Raw genomic sequence first — 26,289 nt, 5'->3', positions numbered from 1 at the left:
CTTCTTTGTATGCTTATTTGTGCATGCAACAGTCTTGCCTCCATAAAATTTTATTCGAATATGGGTTGTTTGTTAGGCAAATATTCGAAGACTTTATTTGTTTGACGTCATAATGATGGAAGCTCTAAACGAGTGGTCTTGTAGTTACACTCGCGTAAATGTGAATACCGAACGGAGTTGTTGTGGCATAAGAGTGTTTCCAAATAAATTTAAATTAACAAATGAATGTCTAGATTCTGCATTTTAGTATTTCGTTGGTCGCATGGTCGCCTACCAAAAAGGCTGAAAATGAAAATCTAGATTTACATTTGTTAAACGAATTTTTTGTCGTATCATTTACAAACCACAACAGAAAAATGACGGTCTTTCAGCAAGTCCACAGTTAAAAGACCGAAAATGAACAGCTAGCACAGAAACTGCAGCTTTTGAATATGCAACCCTACTAGTCTCACGAGAAATCTACAGATTCAACCTTTCACAAATGGCATACGTATCACTTACACACATCTATTACTTCTTTGGTTTAGGCTATACTATTACTTACGAAGTCTTGTACTTCATCAGTTTCATAATGGGTTTTCATATTATATAAGAGCACAATTAGTAGAGCTTTTCGAATATTTTTGTCTGTGGTTGATAACAGATGACAAGTAGTTTTATATTCGTTGTATTTAATTGATAAATTTTTCATTTCGACTGAAGTACATTATTGGAATATTTGTTGTTAAGCTCAATGACATGTTAGGTTTATTTATCATTGGTTAAGCTCCCGTCAAAAAAAATCAAATTCCCAGGAAGACGATACAGTGATGATTTTCTTGCTTGCGGCTACGAAATACGAAAAAGCGTTTTTGGTTGAGGCTATAATGCTGCATTTTCTAGCTGCAAGCATAAAAAATCGTTGATGGTAAAACTGAACTATAATTTACCAATAACTAGTCGTAGTGGTCATATAATAGATCGTAGGGCAAGGTCATTAATTATGAAACAAACGAATCGAAAGAATTTCGTCGAACCTTTAAATAAACGTTTCTACAAAATTTCAGTTAAATTATTAGGAATGAGGAAAAACAAACTGGCTGACCCAGATTCATTCAATTTCAAATTCCGAGTCATTAGTAAATTAGCCGAAACGACTACACCAACAATAAAAATGTCATTTCTCCATCTCATTTATTTTAAATATAATTAAACTGAGTCAGTGACATCATGCTCATGAAATACATAACTTACTGACCGTGTGAGTAGCTGTAATAATTTATTTTTAAATTTTTGAATTTCCACTCAGTGGAGTGCGAAACTGTGCAGTGGTCTTGGTTAGAACACTCATTCTAAATTGAAAATGTCAATAAGAGAGGCACTTTAAATTAAAATCGAAATCGAAACATTATAATCGCTGAAAGTGGAGAAAACATAAATTTTGTTATTGACCAAGGTACGGGAATGAAAATCTTTCACAATCTGACCTATTAATTAAAGAAGGAAATGTAAATAATTGAAACTAAATTTAAAATCCATGGCTAATTCAACCGAACGATTAGTTTGTCTGCGCAAAAACATTTATTTTAAAACTAAGCGCTAATCGAAACGCTTAGAAGGAGGTGCACTTACGAGAAGACGAAAAAAAATAACTTTTAACGAAGTGTATCTTACGCCTACAAAACTTAAAAATAAATCGATAGATAAATCGGTTGGTAGGTTTTATTGATGAAAGGAGAGAAAAAAACTCAAAATAATTGCTAAAGAGAAATTTATTGTTGTTATAGTGGAAGCTTTGTGGAATAGTTTGAGGTTAATTGAGTGCATTGATTAAAACGATTCGTGAGGAGGTTTTTCAACGTAATTAAAAGAAAACTTGATACCGAATTTAACCACGTTTATATCTCTCCATTCAATGAGAAAGTAATTATTATTTACGAGTTTTTATTTCTTGTCCCGTGTCATGTTAAGATTAATTACGAATTGGAGGGCCAGAAACACATTTTTAATATAATCAAGTTCAACAAAAAATAACTAGAGCACTCCATCAACTCTCCTATCTTGATCAATTTGTGACAACAATTGATCGTGTGAGCATGAAGTCATATCAGCTAATTTAACTGTTTGAAAAGAAGCAGCAAAACTATTTTAAGAGCAACAAGAAATTAAATTAAATGTCATATGTCGCACGATGCGTGTGAATTGAGCGAAAATATTTCGAATATTTGGTTTTGTTTGGCTTTATTATTTCGGTGTTGTTTATTCAACATAGACGCGTACAATGTTCTTTGATGCTCTAATTTATCATTCATTTGACTGTAACCGAAGATCTACCCAAAATTGATCGGTCCAACGTTGTTTTTTTGCTACTGTTAGAGAACTATTTGAACAGACAATTTCCATTCAATTAAATCTATTCATTCTCATTCTGGTAACACACCCATTATGAGTAGAATCGTCGTCATAACACGAGTGGTATGAATTGGATTGTATAATTTCACGGTTTTCAATTCAACGTTCCTTTTGTCTTTGACATCCTCATTCACAGCAACGTAAACATCAATTTTTAATTTTGTGAATTTACACTAATGAGCGCGTAGCAAAGAATTGATAACAGATGGCGTTGCTTCCGGTGACACGGAAACAACGCCATCTGTTATCAAATCTCTGGCGCATAGTGGTTTTTGAGTTTGAACCAAATTTGTTCTGTCCCAATAACCTCTGGATTCAGCAGAAAATTGAAAAATAAGTGGCATTGAAGTTGTCGGTTGGCAGTTGTCAGTTGGCGTGAGTTCTACACACAGGTCTATTGGTTTCCACATCCCGTTAGATCAATGTCTTTTATTTTGAGCACATCCGTGAACCGTTCGAAAGTGATTGGGATACACAGGGGTGTGTTTTATTTTCATACGAGGACATCGAGCCCTATTTAACCCACTTTAAAATATCGGTAAAAATTTCAAAAGTATATAATAGCCAGAGACAGCTCGAAACTAAATTTGGAAATTTCTTATATATTCGCCTCTCCTTTCAATGTACACGTCTGACGTTGACGGTTGATTTGAGCGAACTTCATGGAAACAAGCGACTTTACCTTACACAAACCGTATGTATACATAAGTAGCCATTCTGATTCTCTATGTTCTTCATATTTGGAGTGATAACAATCAAGGTTCATTAGCCTAAAGTGTATTGATCAAAATAGTTTGGAAAGCCATATTAATAACCGGATTAACATACATCGAAAGCAAAATACATTCAATGATGTAGCGAAATTCTTATCTAAAATTCTCTTTTTGGCACTCCTTTAGCCGTAAATCACGCATATTTCGTACTCAAAAAAATTTGTTATTTTCAACGTGGCTAGTAAAAAAAATAAAGGTAACCGTATACAATGCTGAGGGATTCCGTATTCTGATGTAAATAACAAGCAATAAGAATTCATATTAACTATAGAACGTCGAATCGGACAATAAAACAAATAAATTATTAGAATGCTAAACAGGAAAAAAAATCATGAAGAACAAGTTACGGACTTCACTGTGTGTACACCTTCCTTGAACTGAGTACTTATTGTTTTAAATTTTATTTAATTAATTGTGAATTATGTAAGGATGAGATATGTTCAACAATTATAGTCATTCAGTCTATACCGGCTACGTATGTAGTATTATAAACAAACATGTCTGGTCTCTCTAGTCTTGGAATTGTTTACAGCATTACATTGTTACCTGTGGATTTGTTATTCTCTCAAGCTTCGACGTACAAGAGTTATGACTTCCGTATATTAATATTTTGCGGTCATCATAACTGATTCATCCTCAACCTTGACTTTTTGACAGCTCACGAAGTGTAAATTAAAGCTGTGTACGTAAAACGTATCGGATCTTCATAAATATCTAAAGAATATTATGTCATCCTGCGATGGTTTTGTTTTGCTTATTCGCTAATACTAAATCGTCTATAAATACGTGGTACCCGTAATATGAGGTGGTCATTGTTAAATTAGTTGTTGCAGACATAACAACCACGATTGTGTTACAGTGTTCTTAGTCGTGAATATTTCTTTTTGTTGAACGAAATGGGTGCTAGTAAAACACTTATTATCGTCGGAGCACTTCTGTTGCTACAAGGTGGAGATGCGAAAATAATCAAACCAGCGTCATCAGCAGAGTTACAAAGTGCTTTCGATCAAGCCGCTGCCGGTGACACCATTCAAATGCTTCCGATGAATTATGAAGGAGATTTTGTGATCTCCAGCAATGGACCGTGTACGCTAGTTGGTGATGGAAATTCGTCGATTGAAGGTCAAGAAATTGGAATCCATATGAAGGGTAACCAATGGAATTTGAAAAGTTTCAAAATCAAGGGACCACTACAAGGCATCTTGATTGAAGGAACAAAAAATGTGTTGGAAGGAGTTATTGTCGAGAAGTGCGGTAAAGCCATGGTAGTCAAAGGCGAAGATAATACGATCAAAAGTTGTGTGATTTCTGAAGCCGATATTGGAATCAATCTTGATGGATCCAGAAATAACTTGCACTACAATTCAATTAATATCCAAAATCCAGCGATAGTTATTCCACCAGAATCGTGTTGTGGATTTTTAGAAGGCAATGTAGCCAATGGTGAAATTCATTTGGATGGTAGTGGCTATCGCTTCGACAATAATGTTGCGAATCATGGCCTTTATGTGAAGGGTTGTGACAATGAATTCGCGGGCAATGTTGCCAATGGGGCTTCTTTCCCTCAGTGTGCAGTCATCGACAAAGGAGGAAACGTTTATCGAGGATTAGGACCAAATGACTCAGACCTCCCGAATCCGAATCAACCACAACAAGATCAACAGCCAGGATCCTATCAACAGCAACAACAACCAAATTATTACGGTCAGGCTGGCTCAGCTCCAGCATATTCTGGTGCACAACAAGGATCGTATACTGGTGGTCAACAACAAGGAGCGTATTCTGGTGGTCAACAACAAGGATCGTATACTGGTGCTCAACAACAACCACAACAATCTCAACCACAGCAACACCAGCAGTCTCAACAACCACAACAACAACAACAACCCCAATATAATCAGCCTCAGCAGCAACCGCAATATACTCAAGCCCAACAGCCAAGTTCCGGAAGCGCAAGTCATTTCAGTGCTTCTGCTTCTCAGCAAGCCAGCACCGCTCCTCAGTCACAAGGAAGCTTCAGTCAACCAAAACAACCACAACAACAACAAGGTCAATATAACCAACAGTCCCAAGGGCAATCATTCGGTGCCAGTGGTTCGAGCGGGCAAAGTGGTGTTCCAGTTCAATGGTCAGGAAATGGCCCTTCACCAAAATGTACCTGCACTTGTTCGAACTAAAGTACTGCGTTGCTGTTTGATGTGCGATTAAAAATGACTTTTTGAATAAATTTTTTTCTACCAGGCTGATGCAATGTGTTTTGTGGTTTAAAAATAGGAATCCAAAGTTTTATACCTTCGATGCTAAATACTATCGCTCGGTTTACCGATGAAACGTTTTTGAAGTTAAATAAATCGAAAAAAATGACAGGAAGAACTCAAAATATTTTCCATTCATCTGAAACCAATTCTTATGCAACTCAGTGTAGATTTCATCAAATCTGTTTCTAACTTCTAAACAAACCTAAACTAAACTGTTCAACTGAACATTTGATCAGCAAGAAATTATGATGTTCTTACGACACTATACATCATTCGTATAACGTAAATGACAGATTATATAACGTGTTGAAACCGAAAACTTTCTTTGTAGATTGACCTAGATTAGATTAGATGTGTAAATAAAACAAAAAATTTTATTTTTTCAATTCAACGATGAAGGGATATCATTTCGGTTGGAATAAACATTTCTTGGATTTCTTACAAAAAAAAAATCTTTGTTTGTTTACAAATTGAAAAAGAGAAATATTAAAAACCTTGGTTCGTTGGTTTGCTGGTTTTGATGTTCTGAAAGAGTTGTGTAATTTCAATTCTGTTTACTATAATGTGGATCTGTTTTCACATATGGTTTGTGTGCTTTGACTTCGGAGGGCGTCTCAACTATAACTGCGTTGATAAGAATCACGATAGTAAATGAGACTTTACAACACGAAAGTAAGAAATGCTAACTGGTCGTTGCTTATTTCTCTCTTATTGATATCAAACATCGAGAGAAATGTTTCCTTTGAAGCAATTTAAACAATTCTGCTTAGGACTTGTCGTTAGGATTAGGATAATGAGGTAGACAGACAGAGTCTGAGTAACTCGGCTTCTAATGAGCCTGTTGTACGTTCAAGGCATTTTAGTATCGTTTAGTACTGTTCATTTAACTAATAATATGCTTTGAGTATATATGCTCTATGAGGAAATTTATTGGATCATGAAGATACACAGGAATTTGTTACGATACATAACGAATGCTGACGAATGCTGGGCACTGACAGAGGTAGTGTTCTACTGTTTCTATGTCTCCGCTCCTTTCACAGTAAGTTAAATCCTTGAAACCTAACAGTTTCAGTAATCACTTCACAATTAAATTCCTTGCTTGCCTGGGTTTCAGGACTTTATTCCATTCGTTCTTGAACCGTTCAAGTTGAACGTTTTTAACTTCCATTGGTTGAGGAAAAAGTAGAGAATTGAGAGCGACACTGGAATTATTGCTTCAGGAAGGAGCGTATAGTGTAAGGTATTTGATGCTGGCAAGGAATCCAGATAAGAGTAACTAGGCATTTACCTGTTATTGAGTCAAGTGCGTCACCAGAGCCAATGAAGATGAAAAAATATTTTTAGCCAAAGACTTAAGAGGCGCTAGGCTATCAATAAGTCATTTACAGATTGGCGTACTCAGAAGTGATTTTTAGCCGTAATTTATGCACAGCTCCTAGCAATGCTTGTAATCTCTGCCTGGCAAATACTTGCCTGTTTTTCTTGTGGGAGAGTTTGATTACGCTGAAATTACTGGCAAATAATAGCTATCACCAGAAAGGACTCAGCTTTATACACAGACCATTAATTGATCAACAAAATATAAAATTCTCAATTAATGAGACCCGTTCATCTACACTACAAAAGACATTTACAAACCACAAAGCCTAATAAATTGCTTTTCAAGTCTATTAAACATATCAGCACATAAAGTACAATGACATCCACTACAGGCGTTCCTTTCCGCATTAAATGAGTTAATTTCCATTTGAATACAAACTATAATGAAGAAATTTTGAATTTCTTCTCTTTCTTAGTTCATTAAATTCGCCTACAAATATCGTAGCATGCAAGAGCACCGCTTTTATGCCACTATAATGACTTCACAATAAGATTCTTAGAATATTTTTTGTTTGTTCAAATTTATTTTCTAAAACATTCACTATGTATGACTATGACATAGAGTTACATGAAGGAGAAACAGTCGAGCTCGATGAATTAAATGCAGTATGTAAATTGGTGAGATGAACAAATGATTCATCCAATCAGAAATGAAGCAGCATAGCAGAGATGGAGATGCGTATCGTTGTGGATATGATGATGAGCAAAAGAGAACTGAAAATTTAATTGAATTTAGAGACAGAAAAGTTGCTAGAAATTGTTAAGCATGTCGATTCAACGACTTTTTATATTTATATTGAATATTCTGTCATAGCATTTAAAATGTAGCTGACACGTGAGATTGACAGTATTGATTATCACAAAACGAAGAAATTGATGGCATTATGTTGAGTCTGTATGGTAAATACGTTCATGACATTTGTTTTTAGCGAAAAAAATGTTTAGGTGAACGGGTCAGTAGCGAACGACTGTAACATATTACCCTAAGGCAACTTGAATAATCTTACAAATTAAAGCTGATGTCTAGATTAGATTCGAGGTGTGGCGAGGTCTCTATTCATAGAGGCGTAAATTCAGATCTAAGATCTATTGTTACCTACTCCCAAGCCCTGCTACTTCACTGGAACCTCCCAATTTCTTAGCAAGAAGTGATAAATTCATTTTTTTATGCAAACATTTAGCCGACGTCTAACATTATCCATTCGTTTATTTAATTTAATTTAATTTAATTTATTTAATTTGTTTACAGACATCATCTGACCCACTAACACATTCAGACACTGACGAAGAACCGGTTGCAAAATTACCCAAGCTCAGTGATGAACCAAGAACATCAAAATTATGTAGCGACTCCGAGGAATACTTAGACGCTAAAGGATCAGACGTAAGTCTTAGGGAAAAATACCCATTCTCTGCAACAATCCCTAATCCCTGCGTTTACCTTTCCAGGATGAATGGATTCAACCAAAACGTTTAGCAAAGAATTTCATCGATTCATCACAAACGGCTGGATTTGATGCAGATTCTGAAGGAAGTGACAACGAAACAAATACTAAAATCACGAAACAAAGCTCCCCATTGCCAACCACAGGCTTGAAGCCGATTGCTCAACATTCCGTTGACCAGGTCGATCATCATCAAACCGTAGAAATGGATACAACATCGGCCGATTGCAATGGAAATTCTAATTACAATGACCAATCGACAGCTAGAGATGATGTTTTAGGTCAATGCAATGCCACAACCCCAGTCAAAAGTGGAGCAACGAAACGTACCCGCCAGCCCGATGCCTCTAAATTTAATAGATCCAATAGAAAATCGAAGAACTGTGCCATATTTTACTTCAAACATTTAGATACGGATGGAGAAAACAAAGATTGGTCGTCACAAGCCAGCGAAGCTAGTGAGGTATGTGGTATCCTTCGTTCTATTCAATTTTATGAACGGGAACCTAAATATGTTGATTGATAATTCAGGCCTTCAAATCAACCGCTTCATCGGAAGATGAGTGGATATTTTCAAATCGTAATGACGAAAACGATGAAGATCCAGTTGATGCTAGCATAAATACCCTTGTACCTGTAAATGATTATAATTTAAACTCAACTGACGTCGTTGATGCACCACTTAGTTATAAAATGGTACGTTTGCATTTAACGCATTGTTGTAGTAGCTCATGGATTACTAACAGGATCGATTGTTTTGTTTTCAGAATAACGGCGAGAAAAACGGAAATGCAACTTGTGGAATGGATGATCCACACAAGAAATTCAATGGGAACTTTAGTGCTTCAATGGTTTCATCCAATGGAAAAGGCTATGCACCTCTTGCTATGGTAAGGACGAATTGTTAGGTAGTAAATTGAATGCTGACGATGGTTTTCAATTAAACATCATTATTTCATCGAAAGTGAATCAACGTTTAGAAACAACAATCTCGAAAGATCGTTTCAATGCATTGGCTCTGGGAATAGACTTCACTTTATTCTATGATTCAACTAATTCTCAATTCAGTGGAGTCGTTATCATGTTTACACGAATAACTTAAGCAAATGTTTGAAAGTGATATAATTCGTGGCGTCGCGTCGAAATCTGTTCTCGCTGTTATATCGATAAAGTATTCAGAATTGGAGAGTCAAGGGCAATATCACAATTCGTCTCGAAGTAGGTGTTTGAAAATCAATGTCGAGTTAGTTGAACGTGCGCTTCAAACACTTTACGGCAAACATAGTAGTTTTTCTATTCAAACTATTACTTCATTTCATCGAAGATTTTCAGAAATCTTTTACTTCATTTGTTTTGAGCATTCTTGCTATAATAAGACCTCATTAATCAGAGCTTGTCGTTTATTATTGCTGTCGTTGACGATAACAGATGACAGCCGTTTCTAACAGGTTAAGGAATACATTTTTGTGTTAATTTGATGTGGCTTCATTCGAATACATGTTCCTTGTAATGTACTAACTTCGACTCAACTCGCACAGGCACACTATATTTTCAACATCAATGTCTCCAACGACACTAATTGTTCTTCTTCGATAAATCGAGACATAAATCAAATATTCACAATTCCAGTCTGACTTTGTAAATGAAAGCTGTGCTAGAGAACGGCTGGCTAGTCGTTAGAAAAACATTGTGGCACTCGTAGCACACATTTCCATTTTATGGATAGATTTATCTATGGTCATTGTCTGTCATTATTTGAACGTTTTCAAATTGACGTACGCCACACCAATAATTTCAGAAGAAGCAGAAATTACTGGAAACGTCAGTGAAATTTAGATGACATGAATTTTCAGCTGGTGAACTCATACAAACAGAACTACTCTTGCGTCATGGTTTTGTTACTACGTTCGTTTAACTATTTCACTATTTATAATGGGTGGACCAGCTGAAAAACAGCTGCGGCAAATTCATGTCTAAATTTTACTGGCGTCGACTGTAATTTGACGCAGTAAACGTTTTCAAGTTCATCCAGACCGCACCGATATGTTCCGAGGAAGAATCCATTAATTTAACGCAGTAAATCAACGTGATTGGATAAAGTATCCATCGATCATGTAGCGTCTTACTGTTACTATTTACAGATTTGATCTGATGACGAACAACATCCGTTCACGAAATAGATAACTTTCCAAACATTTGCGATTTGCTGGATAAAATCAGAGTTTAATTAACAAAACGTATAACAATAGAACGTTCAAAAGAGATACTGGATTCATTACAACGAACCGATTAAAAAGCAAAAGCAAAACTGAACACCGAAATCCCTTATCGCTACTTTCGAATGCATTTTAAGTATTTATAAACACAATTGCGAACGAACAGAATTGAAATTCAGTCAGTAATCTTTTCCTACTATCTTATCGCTGAAATGGAATACAAACTAGGTGTCAGCGATGATAACAATGGAAAAACAGAAACATTAAAATGAATTTACCAAAACCATTAACCAAATCAGTTGTTTTAGTGAGAAATCTAAGTTAGTCACGTCATTCATATTCACTCCACAGCAATACACAAAAGAATCAATTAAACAATTGGTTATGGAAGCTGAAACGCTTGTGCGTGAAGACATTTTATCCAAAACACCGTCACGGAACCATCGACCATCCTTCAGTGAAATGTCGGTGCGTAAAAATGGTTGTGATAGCAAAGTTACAATGTCGAATCCCAAAATAAAACGAGTCCAAGAATGGTTACATCATCAACCGTCTACGCCGCCAACGCCATTGACATTGTCCCGAGCTGGAACGGATTGCGAAGCATCCGGCGAATACACAACCGGTAAACCATATTGCCTGAGTTAATCCATTTTCTCGGTCATCACACCATTTCTCGTTTAATTACAGAGTCAGACTCAGTTGCTCGGGATTCAGATTCATCCGATGGTCCATCTGATTCGATTGCAACGTGTCTGCAAGATGGCGGATCAAATTCACAGTGCACCTCGACCGAAGTGATTGGTTACAGCAATTCGGCAGATCCATTGAATACGTTGGACAACGAATCGAACGAAATGATGGGATCTATGCAGCAGGTGACACTGCGCTCGAAACGCCGAAATTCTGATCGGCCACATTCGGTTTCGTGTTTGTCTCAATTGAACGATACGCGCAAGGTTGTCCGATCCAGTGATGAAATAGCTAATCAGGGATTGGCAAACCATTCAATCAGTGAGTCGGCACTAAATACATTGTCGTCTCCTGCCACTCCGTCCACTGTTTCGCATAGTACGAGTGGAACGATGAAAACATCGGAAAGCAAAAGTTCATTGAAGAAGAGACGGATGCGAGCCAGAAAGCGCTTGGCTGTAAGTATTTTGTTTGAACGCGAATTAACTTTACGACGATAACGTCAATCTTCTGTTATTAGGGTCGAAAGAGTGAGTCAGGTTCAAATGGCTCATCCGACTGCGGAGCAAGTGAATTATCTCGTATCATAACTTCAACCTTAGTTAAGTCGGAGTCGTTCTCTGGACAGTCTACATTGATGAAAGATCTAAGCAAGGCTCTGTCAATGTTATCCATACCGCGAAAATTGCTACAGAATGCTTCATCCACATCAGAAATGGAAAGTGAAGATGATGCAGCACTTCCAAAGCCTAAATTTCAATTGGGCGCATACACCTCGGTTTATGGTTCTGACATTGCTTTAAAATTGGGCTCATCTTTAGCGGCGCTTGCCAATTACAACCGAGAAGGCGAAGGTATAATCTCTTTCAATCTAATTCGATCACTCACATTTCTAAATATGGTTTTTCGTTCCTCCCACCAGCAAAAGATCTCAGTTTCACTGGAACGGACAACAGCAACTTTTCCGAACAAGCATGGGACAACTATCAAGAGAAATATTTATCTGAAGCGTACTCTGAAGGATTTGACTCTGATGCAGCACGTCGGTTGATGGAATTCGGGGATGATTATCGAAACTTTTTGGATTCTCAATCGGATTGCTGTTCGTCACTATCAGCCGCAAATAATTTTGATTCACTATCACCACCCAGAAATCGAAAGCCTCGCGGACTACAAGAAAATACTTCGCTCAGCAATTCACCATCCGGTGACGATTTAACATTGCGACGCAGACGAACTGCAGAATTCGAGAGTGAGAGACGCCGGAAAGCTTCGGATGGAGCGCGTAAAGTATCATCAGAAGGTAAGATCTCACCTACTGTTCAGAGCAATTCGTTGATGCTAATGGAAACGTTTACTTCGATAGAATCTAAGAAATCAGGAGATCCAAATTCGCCGCTTCGACGACTATCAAACAAATCTTCCCACAACAGCACCATTCGTAAACTGGAACAAGAATTTATTGCTGGCCTAGATAAACGCAAACACGATGACAATTTGCTTCGACGTCGACTCCGTTCAAACGACAAATCATTTTCGTCCTCATCCAGCTGCAGCGAACCGGAAGACGAAACGGAATTGAAAACGTTATTGTCGCAGAGCAAATCGCGCTTGGAAAATACGGATGCACTGCGGATTCGCCATCATTTACTGCGACCAGAAGACTATGTAAGATTTGAAAATTTTTATATCAATTGCGTTAGGGACGGCATGAACGAGCAGTCAGAGAATGTGTTTGAGTTTGTAAACAAGGAGAATCCTTCTGTGACTTGTGGTCAATGTGAAAAAGAAATTATCTCCAGTGATACATGTGATGATGCGATGCGTAAATGCCGCAGTAAACGCAGCTTAAGCTTTCGAAATTTTGACCAGAGTCATGTAGTTTTTGCGTTGAATTTGTTTGGATTTGCGGCTTATTTGATTGAGATTTTTATGGATTTTCTCAGCTAACCATCACTGTACTTTTTGATTTTATGTTTTAGCTGAGCTGAGACACTTTCTAATTTGATATCTATAAATAAAGTGACAATTTTCGTACTTTTTCGCTTGACGCTTTATGTCTATGTCAGAATAACTGAGAATGTTTGCATCAAGTAGGAATGGAGTTGATTATTGCGCTGTTTTACAGTCTTTACTCGCAGCACACCCCGAAAACTCGCCTTTGGCTGCAACGTCAAACGCCACACTCTCCTCAATGAAATCTCCAAACCAGTCCGTAAACACATTTTCATATCCCAATTTCACTCAATTTGGTTCGATCCTTGCCAGGTCGAATTACGTAGCTTTTAGATGACCAGATTCGAGGCCTTAATTAATAGTTCGATCGACGTAGATTCTCCGTTCTGTCAAACAATTATGAAATCTGTTTGAAAACTAAGCCTTAAATTTCACGGTAAATCCAGCAGTTCTGTCCATTTCACGAAAACTGCTGAAAGACTGGCACCAACATACTGATCGAATCTACGACTTCTTTTGATTCGATACGTTGCAAGTAGACGTATGGACCGAATCTATTACTTATTTTGACCAAACTATTTCAAATGGGTTGATAAGCTTTTACTTCATTAGTTTTGAACCAGGTTTTGATATTTGATTTTGATGCGATATCAGCCAGGACTCGTCGCATAGCTTCGTCGTCACTGTCGATAACAAATGATATATAGCCTTGCGCTAAATTTGTTTCTTATCGGTTACATTCTCCTCTCCGAACGAAAATATGTTTTGTTGAAATCTCTCAAGTAATTATAACATTCCATCGGCTTTTGTTGATTATATCTTCATGTCCCCAGCCCTTTCCAATTGAACGAATAATGAAATTCCAAATGTTATACCGACTCTTTGCTCCAATAGCTATCGGTTAATTATTTGGTTCAAAATGTTGTCATGTCTTGATACATATTCTTTCTAGTGAGAAATAACTAGACGAAATCTGGTCCAACGAATTTCCTTTTATTGACACACCAGTTGATTGTCTCTGATATCAGATGCCAATTAGCCTGTAATTTCCCTGGTTCTTAAAGAATATTTTATGAGGCTTGAGAAGGCAACTGGGGGTTTAGTGCATTTCTTAGTATACAAAACGCCTTTTTCTAAGTCACCAAAGGTTCAACTACAAAATTTTGCTACCACCGTTTTCGTGATGAACTCAGAGGTGTACCTGTTCTTGCAGAACCTTGTTATTAAACTTCTATAATGTCTTGTTTGTCGACGACTTGGTCTATCAAATCGATAATTTTACGTTCTTTATCGACTTTTCCTTGTAATTTACCAACGATTTGATTCAATTTGACACACGTTTAATTCCTATTTTATCAAACCTATTTCTATTTGACCGCAGCCGAACAGAAGGTAAGTTCGGCTGCGGTCAAATGGAAATAGAACATGTCCCAATATTACCTCGTTTAGATGTTTCTCCGTTACGATTCCTTGTGATAACGAGGAGATAAAAAATTGAAAATGGAAGTTAAAAAAAGGCAATTTTGGAGAAATGGTAAACATGAAAATTTATGAAATGAATATATCTTTCGATATCTCCAACTTCAATTTTATTACCTCCAAAACAGAGAAATCATAAGTTGGTACACCTGCAGCGAGATAGAAGGAACATGAGAATGTTTGAGAATTGCATACCAATTCTCTCATATTATCTCCCATAGGAGCCAACTGTCCTCACATGTTCCTTCTATCTCACCACAGGCGTACCAACTTATCATTTATCTACTCCAAAAATCACTTTTTTGTCTCCAATTTCGAAATTTTTATCTTAAGAAACATCGGAATTCTAGTACTTCATTTAACATAAATTTCACTATATCAGAACAGGTCCATGTTTTTGGAAAATTTTGGTAAATTTTGGTAATTTGCTAAAAATTTGCTAAGATTTTCCCAAAACTTCTTAAAATTTTCCCAAAACTTGATTTTTGAAAATTTGCTAATTTTTTTTTTCAAGTTTAGCAAAACAAATTTTCCAAAAATATTCCCTGTAAAAGAACATTAATCAGAGCTGTCGATCATTATTGACGTCTTTGCCGATAAAAACCTGATTCATTTCCCGTTTATAATGGGCTAATGCCGGCAACGAAAATTTATAAAACTTTATCACGAATGGAAGGTGTCTCAAAGTTCAATTAAAACGAATGCGATTTCGTTTCTTTTTGAATTGAATTTCCTAATTTAAAAAAATCACTAAAACTTTGGTGCTAATTAATTCCTTAAATTGTTGTGATATGAACGAAAAAAATGTTTGTTAACTAATTTACGCTACTTAGTAATTTTTACCAGCTATTTTCTGTGTTAAATAAAAATCGTTCCGCAAATGTTCGTTTGAGTTTAATTTTGTTCACGAAGATTCCCAGACAGTTGCTTTTGTGTGTCGTAGCTAAATTGTAAACGTTTAACGGACAGTAACAGCTGTGCATATTTTGTTGCAAAAGTGCAATTATTTCAAGCGGCAGGGTACTATAATACCTTCCTTCTTATATCAATAATTTTCCGACGTGTTTTAAGATTCGAATTAATTAGATTTTCTACAGGTGAAGACTCAAGTGATCGTTCAAAATTTAATTTATTTTATTCAGTTAAACAGGCTGTGCCCAAGATTGCAAGCTTTATGTTCTTCCTAGAGTTAATTTCTTACTGCAGAAGTTGCTATATCTTCTTTCGTCGGTGCACAATTCCTGATCAATTATTGGGGCAAACTCGTCGTAGTGGAGATACGAGATGTAGTTTCTTAACATTCAATAGACCTTCAAGCATAGTTTCCATTTTATAAGAAATGAATTTTGCATCGGAATGAGATTTTTTAAGAGCACGAAACTACTTCAGTTCCTTAATCCACTAGGACCGTTTCGAAGTTTGACACTAATTCTTCCAGTCCGACAGTTCATATTGAAAATAATCCCAGAAGCTGCCTTACGGCTCGAATTATATTTAGAACAAATATCTGACTACCAAGACGTAGCTCAATAACTCAGTTCTCCGTTTCCATTGAAGATTATGGTAAGTACGGGAAACGAATTTTTCTAATTTTTTTCGAATTCCAATTGTCTTCTTCAACAATTACTACTATTATACACACTTAACGAAGCGTTAACCATACGTGTTTGTCGAGTACTAAAAAAAATATTTTTGTCGGATCACGTAAAGCACAACGCAGCTCTAACTCAACTGATAAAATTCAATTAAAATCAAATAACTCACTCAAATGCAGATAAGAAATGATATCGTTTTCTCTGTCGCTATTCGTTTATGATGACATAAAGCACTTTAACCGATTAAATAAGTCATTACCGCACCCACATCCCAAATAGTTATTGTTTTCACCAAATCTAACACATTCTCCATTTTTAACAATAATTTCAGGCCGAAATAATAGCAACATGTCGCGACAATGTGCATTGCCTGCAAACGGTGCTGCGAGGCCTACCGGGCGATGTCCTGTCGAATATTCGCGGTCAAGAAATTCGAGGTAAGTTGGTTGTTGTTGTTGAGAACGAATGCCGTTGTGCGCCGATAGCACGATTTCTGGCAACCGTTGTCGATTTCATAATGGACTGGACAAATCTCTATCGAAATTGGCCGCTCTATAAGTACTTCATTGATATGCTAAAGAATTTCTATCGATTAGTTCAAGATTTTGCTAAGAAAGTTAAATTTTATCGCAATGCCAACTGTAAATTGTTGCCGTAGATTTATTAGATTATTGTCTCGGACTATAACGATGACGACGACTCACTATTGACGATAGATGTTATGTAGAAATGTCTAGAATTACGAGAATTATTAGTAGTTTATGTCTGAATAATAATTATTATTTTTTATGATTTCATCGTAGCTTTACTTTTATTATGCTTTTTTTTCTTCATTAACTCGGTTATTGTAAACCTCTTTTTCGCTATTAATAAATTGCTTTTCGTTTAAATTTTATGTTTTTTATTTATCTTACATGTTGCTTTGGTTATGGTCACCATAATACCACTATACACTGCACTCTACTATTCTAAGTTATGCACTGCACAGCCTTTTCTTTCTATTAAACGCATTTCTATGTTCTATCTTAGTTTTTAATAAAATGCTTTGTAGACTTGAAACAATTTTTGTTTTAGTTTATTGCTAAGTACTTATAGTTGGAGATCATAGCGAGGGAAGCCGCACTTCTTTCATTTAGTCCAAGAAGTTCGGCACTCCTCAGATCATAGTTGTTATCGTTTGTTATATAAAAGACAGTATTTCCATCGGTAGTTTTGAAAGAAATTTGTCCAGGTCAATTTTGTTTTGTGTTTTCTTTAGTGTAGTATTTTGCATTGCTCAAGTTGTGCTCAAATAAAATGTATATAAGGAATCCGGTGCTGCAATTGCTGGCATGGTGACATTTGATTTGAGCGTAGTTTGTTACTAGAATTTTTAGAAGCAGTTGGAGATAAACATGAAAAAATTGAACTAGCCCTAGAGTCAGGAATATGCTTGCGTCGGTAACACATCTCTCCTTCGACCCCATCCCAAAGTCCAGTGATTCAAAATATTTTTATAACAAAATTAGCGACGAATGCCTAAGTTTAGATATTTTGTTTCAAACACTTTTGCACCCACAGTACAGATAAAGTGATGCAAAAATGTCTATTAGAATAGACCATTCACGTACGTCATTTGATCTGTTATTGTGGTGACAGATGAGGAGCAAATTACAGCTTATTTTATGTAGTCGCGTTGTTTTGATTCGCGCATAATGTGTAACTTTATAAGTTTGATCACCTTACACATATTTTGTCATTAATAAATCAATCAATCAACCATTAACAATGTAGTTAAGAAGTCTGCTACTTCTTTTGTTCATACGTTTTTCAATATATTGTTACAAAGCTACAAAGTCGTTGATTTCATTCAAATTATCGGAATTAGCTAAATTATCACAAAACTAGCCTTTCAGAAACGGCTGATCATCTGTTATCGACAGCGACGACAAAAATACGATGAGCTGAATCGTATAAATAGTGAAATTGTTGTTTAAACAAATGAAGTAAAAGATCTGATTGTTCAACACAAGGCGAAACTTTAAGCAAAACAAGTAACAGATTCAATGATTATAGTGCGATTAGTTTGCCGTTTCTAGATGGTTAAAGACTGAAAATTTCAATTACATGTAGGACACTTGTAGGATTCCCTTACTGTATAAGTAATCTTCTATGTAATACCGACCGAATACGACGAATTGCCACTTTTTGTCATCTTTTATAACAGATGGCATAGCCTTCCGCTGGAAGGTTACAAGCTTTCGAAGCTTGAATGAATCAATGTACCTATCAGTGAAATAGCTCCATCATGGATTATTAAGGCAGATTGTTATTATTATTCGGTGAACAGAATGTCATCAAAAAACGAATTTTCGAGAATACCGTTTTCAGTAAAGGTGGTTAAAACTTGAACACTCTTGTATTTCAACAGAAAAGTTCACCTCTAACTTCTGCTAACTGTACCTAGCAACGTTGCTGCATCTTACTCAGAATGACTAATTTAGTTCAACATTTAAGCGAATGTTCGAGCATTCCCCTTTGTACCGATTAAACAATGTTCACGATGTATAACATGCCACACATCATCGGAACTAAATTTCTGTTCAGTTCACAACGAATTACAGTATATTATTCCGACCGAGTTAATCAACACACATGTAAAAAGTAAATTGTGTTTTGTTCATATTGTTACTGTTCGACTGGTACGCGAGCTCACCAAACTCAAATACGAAAACAGTCGCGTGTTGACGGTGGAAGAAAAATTCGTTTGAGTTGCGTTGCAATGTACGGTACTATTTAAAAATAAAACAGAAAAAAAGTGATTGTGAACTGTGTGTGACGATTAAAATTTCGGATTAATAAAGTGCGTTTGTTTAACATAATTTTAAGTGCACATGAGAGTGAAGAACATTGTGTATCACTTGTCCATCAAGTAATTTCCATAAATTCTCGATGAATTCGGTCCTTTGTCCATTAAAGACCCTCGAAACAGTAAGATTAGGACTGATGTTTGATAGAACTATCGGAAATTGTTCAATAAACCAACCATCTGTGATTTGATGTTGATGTAATCGTAAGATTAATCAACAATTTTTTGTTACTTTCGAAAATTGAATGCGTGACCTTTAGTTGTATTCAATTTTTCGTTCTAACTGTAACAACAAAATTCAACAAGTACCCGACACTCATAAGCTATAAATAAAGAAAAGCTCGATCATCTCAACATTCTGTCTTTATACATTCGATGTTATGTCATTATTCAAATAAAGCAGTCGTCAGTGTACTTGTTTTTACTTCGTCTATACACTATGTACGCAGTGATGTAATTTCTTAATTAAACCATCATGATCTCCCCGGTCTTAAAATAGATTTGTGTGGTTAAATCGAGAAATGTTCATTTATTTATGTCATGTTGACATGTCATTGTAAATTGACTTTCCTATAAAACGGCAGTTGTAAATCAATAGTTTTTCTTCAAAACGAAATAATTTTCGTGTTTCTCTTTTAGTTAAGTTACTTCTTATGAATGTTTTGGTATAAATGAGATCACAAAAGTTTTTTGTGTTTCTGTTTCTCGAGTATATTGTTTCTTCATGACACTCTCATATATTCGAATCGTCAGTTCAGAAACAAGCTTTTTCGCATAAATTAGAGCTGATGTGACGTAATCGTACAATGGTATTTCTGGGCTTTGTTTTCTATTGTCGCACACCTGTAACATTCATTCGCATTTACATGACAGAATGGAAAATGTATTTTTATATGCTAATCAGAATGTAGACCTACATTCAGGTCGTTAACTATTAGTGCACCATTCTGAATTTCTTTGCGAAAAAGCGGAAAATTGGTTGAATTCCAACGGTAAAATAAAATGCAAATCGTGGAAGTAAAATGGATTTGTTTTAACATTTCTCGTAGGTTTTAATTGGAATCTTTTCGGTTCAGTGTTCTTATCAGTTGTTCAATTTTATGTAATCTGAATCTAGGTTACCAGAAAAGTAGATTTCAATTGTTTCATTCAATTTATAATTTGGACTTAAGAAAAAAGGTTCAATTAAAATTTTCGAAACGAAACAGCCGAACGGTAAAGAAATATTATTCAAATTCAAATGGAGAAACTATTTACGGATATAACGATGTTCGGTTACCTTTTAGGGAATAAAGCCTCTTGATTGTTCTCAGTTTAAAATTTGTTTTTTTTTTTTCATTAAAATACTAACCGTCTCAGAAATGAATCCATAGAATTGCGCACAGTCACGTTGACTTAAAACCTTTAAAGGAATTGTTTACAGAATAATTTTACACACCATGTCACCTTCAACAGGCAAAACAAATAGAAAATCAATGTGTCTAGGTCACTAACGATTATATAGGCTTTGTTTTTATCTGATTTGTCGCAAATGGTTTTAAATTTAATGCAACAGCAGACCGAATGAATTTTTTTTTATTAAAACTGGTTAAACCTTACTGATCAGTCGTATTTTATCTCGTAATGTGATATCAATGTGAGCGATTTTTTTAAAGACACGAAACAATAAATTTAATTTTTCCATCATCCAAAGTGCACAACGGATTCCGAATGTGAAAGCCAGATATGAAAATTGAATTAAAAAAAAGAAACAAACACACATGAGTCTTCGATGAGAATGCCAATGAAAAAAATAAAATAAAATAAATAAATGCGAAACAAACCGTGAACTGTTGTGCGAGAATAAATGAAATTTTGCCGTCTTAGTGGTTATATTGTCTGCGTGTTGTGAAAAAATATTTTTTTGTTTACATTACTTATCATGAGTCAATCGGTTGCTGTTCAGACTGATGCAATTAAAAGTCGAGGTAATTTCAATAATATGAGATGGTTATAATGTCAACAAATGAAGTGTTGCAGCTGCTGAAGCTGCACTGTAACACCATGTTAATTGATTGAATTTCTAACGATGCGCATCTGCAATGCTATTTTTAGATTCGTTACTGCAATCTCTGTTGTGCAACGTGTCAACATTGTTATGTCTTCGCGCATATTGAAATGTTTCCTCAAATCAGTTAAACATTCACTTTTGATTGATTGGTGTCTGTCTAATAAGGGAACAGTTATACCCTAAACAAAATTGAAAGTCTAGGAATAGTTTGTAGTTCAGATCAATTGATACAGTCGACGGGAGTAAAATTTAGACGTGAATTTGATTCAGCTGTTTTTCAAATGATGGTCGACTCATACTCAAACCAAAATGCTTTAATTTTGTGTCTTTTCATACGGATAAAATAATTACACACGCGTGGTAAACCTGTATAACTTATGAGCACTTTTGTTTGCATGGACCAGCTGAACCAAATTCATGCCTAAATTTCACTGACGTTTCCTGTAATTATATTGAAATAAATTTGATTTGGAACTGTTGCCTGAAAGGTTTGAAAAGAACACGAACAAGATGATTGGAAAATCAATTTGTAACATTAAAATTCAACTTATCTAAGGGCCGTAGCTACATGGGGGCTGAGGTGTGCAGCATACCCCGAAAGCGTGACAAAAACCGGTTTTTAACGGTTTTTCTTTAATTTCCACATACAAATTTTTTCTTGCCTGCTTTGAGCATACCCTGAAATTTATGTCTGGCTACGTCACTGACTCATCTGTTTTCGATAAAAAATCATGTTCTACACAATGAAGTAAAAGATTTGAAAACAATCTCTTGAAAATACTTTGATCAAATGAAGTAATAGATCCAATAGTGGAACTGTTGATATGCTTACTCGTCTGTGAAAGATTAACCAAAGGCTAACGTGAAAACAGGGTAAAAGCTTAGGGAACATAACAAAAAAAAGAGTGTTGATTTGCTCTGATTGGTTTACCTTCGATCAAAAAAAAAAAGATTATTGGAGACCTGGGCGCATATGTTGTTAAGGGGGAAAATTTTTCTTAGAAATAAACTACCTAACATTGAAGTTGTTTTAAAGAAAACATTGATTCAAAGCCAATTATCGAAGGATAATACAAAATTATACGCTTATTGAAACCTTATCGGTGCTTCTTGAACGAGGTTTTTAGTATGGCTTAGTAGTGGTGCTGCTAAAAAGCAACTTTAACTTAAACGATGTCTGCAACTTTACTTCCTGACCTCATCATATTCACAATCACGACAAGAGTGTGTGCAAACTATCCATACGTTTGCAAACTCTAGACGCAGTAACTTTCTGGTCAAAATACCAATGTCATACTCCACCTCCCATGAAATTGGTCCCTTCTATAGATGTAACCAATTTTATGATTTATACATTGGCACAGATGATTTATCAATCTCAAAACCGTTACGATTCAACGATGTTGAAAAATTCATAAAGCGTATCGTCTATTACTGTTTATTCGTATGCCTTCAGTCGAAAAGAAAAATTTCAATTTCAATTGAAAGTTACTAACTGTACAATAATTATGACACAAATTATTGATTACTTTACCATTAAATGTCGATAAACTTACGCATCATTTAAAATATGATTGGATTATTACAGTCATTATCCAGAGACCACATACTCAATACTGTCATACACGAATCGGAGTTCATTAACTAGTTAATGTATTTATTGACTTTGAAAGCGTACACAGTCCATTTAAAATTCATTTTCTCCGTTGAAAATGAATTTCTGATATTTTTCACCTTCGTTGAATGGTCAATAAATTTTGCACTTAAAATTAACTGTTGGCTATATTTGCGCATCGGTCAGTGTTGACTGGTTAAAAAACAGACAAGAGTGGTGCAATTATTGTTATTATTTGCGTCTATATATAAGCCGCCTTGCTAAAATTATATTTTTTTTATAATTACAGAATTACTTTCTTCTTGGGAAAGACTACTACATTGGAGCGAAAATGCGTCAGTTGCTCGTAAACTGCAGGAGGAGATGTTGGTATTGAAAAGTATATTAAATAAGCTGGGCAATCGGGATGGTATCTTAGATTCAGAGTCATCGATTCAAATGTCTATTGACGACTTAAAGGTGAGTCATTGAAATTTGTATTACATTTTCGGTGTCATTGAAACCTACGCAGCAAATTGTTTACTAAAGTGCAGTGCTACAGTCATAATATACGAACTTGATGTGAAGTTGCTAAATTGATTCCCAGTGGGCGAAAATAAAATTCGTTGTAATGTACTCACAACAACGTCCACCTCTAAACAAAACAAAACAAACGAAAGTGTCATTGACCTTATGCGGAATCGTATAAAATATAGTTGAATATCCATTCAAAGAGCTTTGCAGTCTTATACAATAAGATGGCGCTTTTCATTTCAGTGGAGCTTTATATCCAACAATATCGTTTTGGTTTCGAATTTCATTCTTGTCATGTAGTTTCTTGAAGAACCATGTTCGAATTCGTGATAACGGATTTTGCCATTTGGGTTTGTGGCAATGGTTGAGTGCGAAGTTTTCTATGGCATACAGAACCGACACATTGATAAGTAAAAAAGATAGCCGTCTGGTGGTAGCATTTAATGTAGGATGTAAACCTTGCTAGGATCGGAGCCATATTTGAACTGAATTGATGAAATAATTCCATTAAAAATTGTGTTTAGTGGTCAGGCTCGAATGTTTTGTTGACGAACTATGAAACACAGGTCATGTCATGTGATTATCAGATTCAAGTTCCACTTCAAAATACAAGATAAGTAGACCTCCAATGCCTCTGAAAACAAATGAAGTACAAGATTTTCTACCAAAAGCTAGGTAATACTTTGAACAAAAAGAAATCGAATGATTTTGTCGCGATTCGGCTGCCGTTTTTAAAACGGTTAATAACTTTGCAAGATAATCAAATATTGAGCATTAGCCGACGAGAAGGTCCGTTTCATCTCTGAGACTACACGCACAGATGGGTTCATTGACGCTGTCTGCACAGTTACTCAACTATTCGTTCATGAAACATTAAATGTTTCTCCAATGAATGACAACAATAAAATATTTTCTCTTGGAACCGTTTGAACCATCTGTATCGGACATTACACAACTAAATTTATGTTCAAAAAGAGCAAATTACATTGAATATTTAAGTTAAATTCTCGAGTGTTACGGTCAGATGTTGTTGCTTCAATCGAATCGATAAATTTATCGAATTTTTATACGAAACACTACAGCGAACTAAATTTGGTGGAGGCTGATTGGGATGATGGTGGTTGGTTTTGCCTCTCTTCTTCAAATTTTAGCCAGAAATTCAGTGCCGTTATATATACATTCGGCATAAAGGCACACGTGATCAGAATGTTTCGATATCTTTTTTGTATATTATTGATATAAAGTCGGAATAAAATTTTCCCCGGAATTTTCAAACTTTTCTTTGCAATGGCGATGAATATGTGGTGTGCATAAAATGATATTTTTTTTCTCGTCTTGTTCTTTTCACCGTTCATGGTTCGATTGTATTTAGGGGTAAATAAATGCACAATCAACATCAATAAAAATGGAAATTTGATGAGGAAAGTTTACGATACAAAAGGAATGCATCGGAGGAAAGAAATGTAATTTTACCTTCTTGATTTGTTGAAACAATGTAGTAGTCACACACTTGGATTAACTCCTTATTAGGTGGATACATTCTCTCATTTCTGAGATATCCAGTCAAGTCAATGAAGTGGGAAATTTGTACCTGAAAAAGAGACACTCTTTCTGTAAGAAAATTTATTATTCACCCTATTCCGAACGTTGCATTCCGAATCTCGTTAATCTATCGGCGATATTTACCGGTTATTTAATTCTAGTCAATCCGATCAAAGAACAGCCCATCGGAAATAACAGTCGTCCTTGAAAATGATTTACGATCCCCATAAACAACTTATAAAATTCAAATTGTGGTATCGTTAAAATAAAACGCTTAACTGTTTATCATTTCTCGCTCTTTTTTTGTCGAACAAGCTAATAAACATTTAACGACACTCCAGTACACATAACATACACCACCACCCCTTAATATGCAAAACGCAGGGTAAAACCGCAACAAATCCCCAAAATAACATAAAAATCCACCACATATGCACCACATACGACATTCTCTCCAAACAAAATTTCGGATATAAAATAGAAATTTTGTTACTGTTGTATATAACACTGGTAGAAATACAACACACATTATGTGATCCCCAACAATTCAAAATTCGGTGTCATTCGGCACACATTTTGTTTGTCTTTTTGAACTTTAAAATTTCCTTTTCCCATTTCGTATGGCTGGGAAGAACAAAAAGCGAATAAAAATACAGTCACATGACAACACATTTTCCGGTATTGTATGGTGAGACCGACAAAATCGGAAAACCCTACAGCAAAGTATTACCGTCATAACATAAATAAAATTGTACAATTTTCCAAAATACTCACACCCCACCGCACATATGTGTAATGAAGAATGTATATGTGGAACGGATATGTTTACCATCAAAGGTACATATCGTTATTGTGTTATGCACTCAACACACATATTTGGCATATGTTTTGACGCCGCGTGTTATTTATTGCACTTGATAGAGAAATAATTACCAATGGAATTCATCCAATAAAATGTCTGCACACCGAAGATTCCGTATATGTCGTAATTGTGTACGGATGTAGACGTAAATTCGGACCAAATATATTTCAAATGAGGGTTAAATTTGCGGTTTAATTGTAGTTTTGACTGTCATTTTCATGATTTATATGAATTTCTAATTAATCAAGTTTCAGCAATGCGGGGTCTGATGGTGTTGTTAGCATGATTGTGGGTATATTGGGTTTTATATCGTTGTTCAGGGGAAATTATGCAGTTTTGTAATTTTAACTGAAGAAACTTTTACTATTGGTGACTTTGAAATAAGCCACTCATTTCGGATCAGCTGTTTTTCAGCTGATCCACTCATACGTATTTTTGGTCTTTAAACGGTTTTACCACTACCACGCGCATATAACAACACCTGTAAAATCAAATATAAAAAGTTTTGTTTGCTAAGTATTTATTTAAGTGGAACAGCTGAAACCACAGCGTTACTCATTTCAAAGTCGCCGACTGTATGTGTCGTAAATTGTGTCAACCACTCGTCTATAGCAAATCATGTTAATATGATGAATGATCAAGAAGGCAAAGAGAACGTACAGTTTCAAGG

General features: G+C 35.5%; 1 protein-coding gene across 3 annotated transcripts in view; it reads left to right on the top strand.

Annotated features, from left to right (window-relative positions):
• The window catches only part of LOC119071504, a 181,986-nt gene that overhangs the window by 143,733 nt on the left and 11,964 nt on the right, over positions 1 to 26,289 (top strand). For all 3 annotated transcript variants that reach the window (XM_037176376.1, XM_037176367.1, XM_037176385.1), the window contains 11 exons: positions 8,055 to 8,189; positions 8,255 to 8,713; positions 8,782 to 8,946; positions 9,018 to 9,140; positions 10,818 to 11,091; positions 11,157 to 11,617; positions 11,680 to 12,013; positions 12,082 to 12,462; positions 12,526 to 12,827; positions 16,521 to 16,626; positions 22,992 to 23,161. In XM_037176376.1, coding sequence (XP_037032271.1) covers positions 8,055 to 8,189; positions 8,255 to 8,713; positions 8,782 to 8,946; positions 9,018 to 9,140; positions 10,818 to 11,091; positions 11,157 to 11,617; positions 11,680 to 12,013; positions 12,082 to 12,462; positions 12,526 to 12,827; positions 16,521 to 16,626; positions 22,992 to 23,161 — 2,910 coding nt within the window. The remainder of the gene's footprint in view (positions 1 to 8,054; positions 8,190 to 8,254; positions 8,714 to 8,781; positions 8,947 to 9,017; positions 9,141 to 10,817; positions 11,092 to 11,156; positions 11,618 to 11,679; positions 12,014 to 12,081; positions 12,463 to 12,525; positions 12,828 to 16,520; positions 16,627 to 22,991; positions 23,162 to 26,289) is intronic.

The sequence above is a fragment of the Bradysia coprophila genome, chromosome II (genome assembly GCF_014529535.1).
Source record: "Bradysia coprophila strain Holo2 chromosome II, BU_Bcop_v1, whole genome shotgun sequence".
NCBI lineage: Eukaryota > Metazoa > Arthropoda > Insecta > Diptera > Sciaridae > Bradysia > Bradysia coprophila.
The sequence above is the reverse complement of the archived record's forward strand: the minus strand, read 5'-3'. Positions and strand labels throughout refer to the sequence as shown.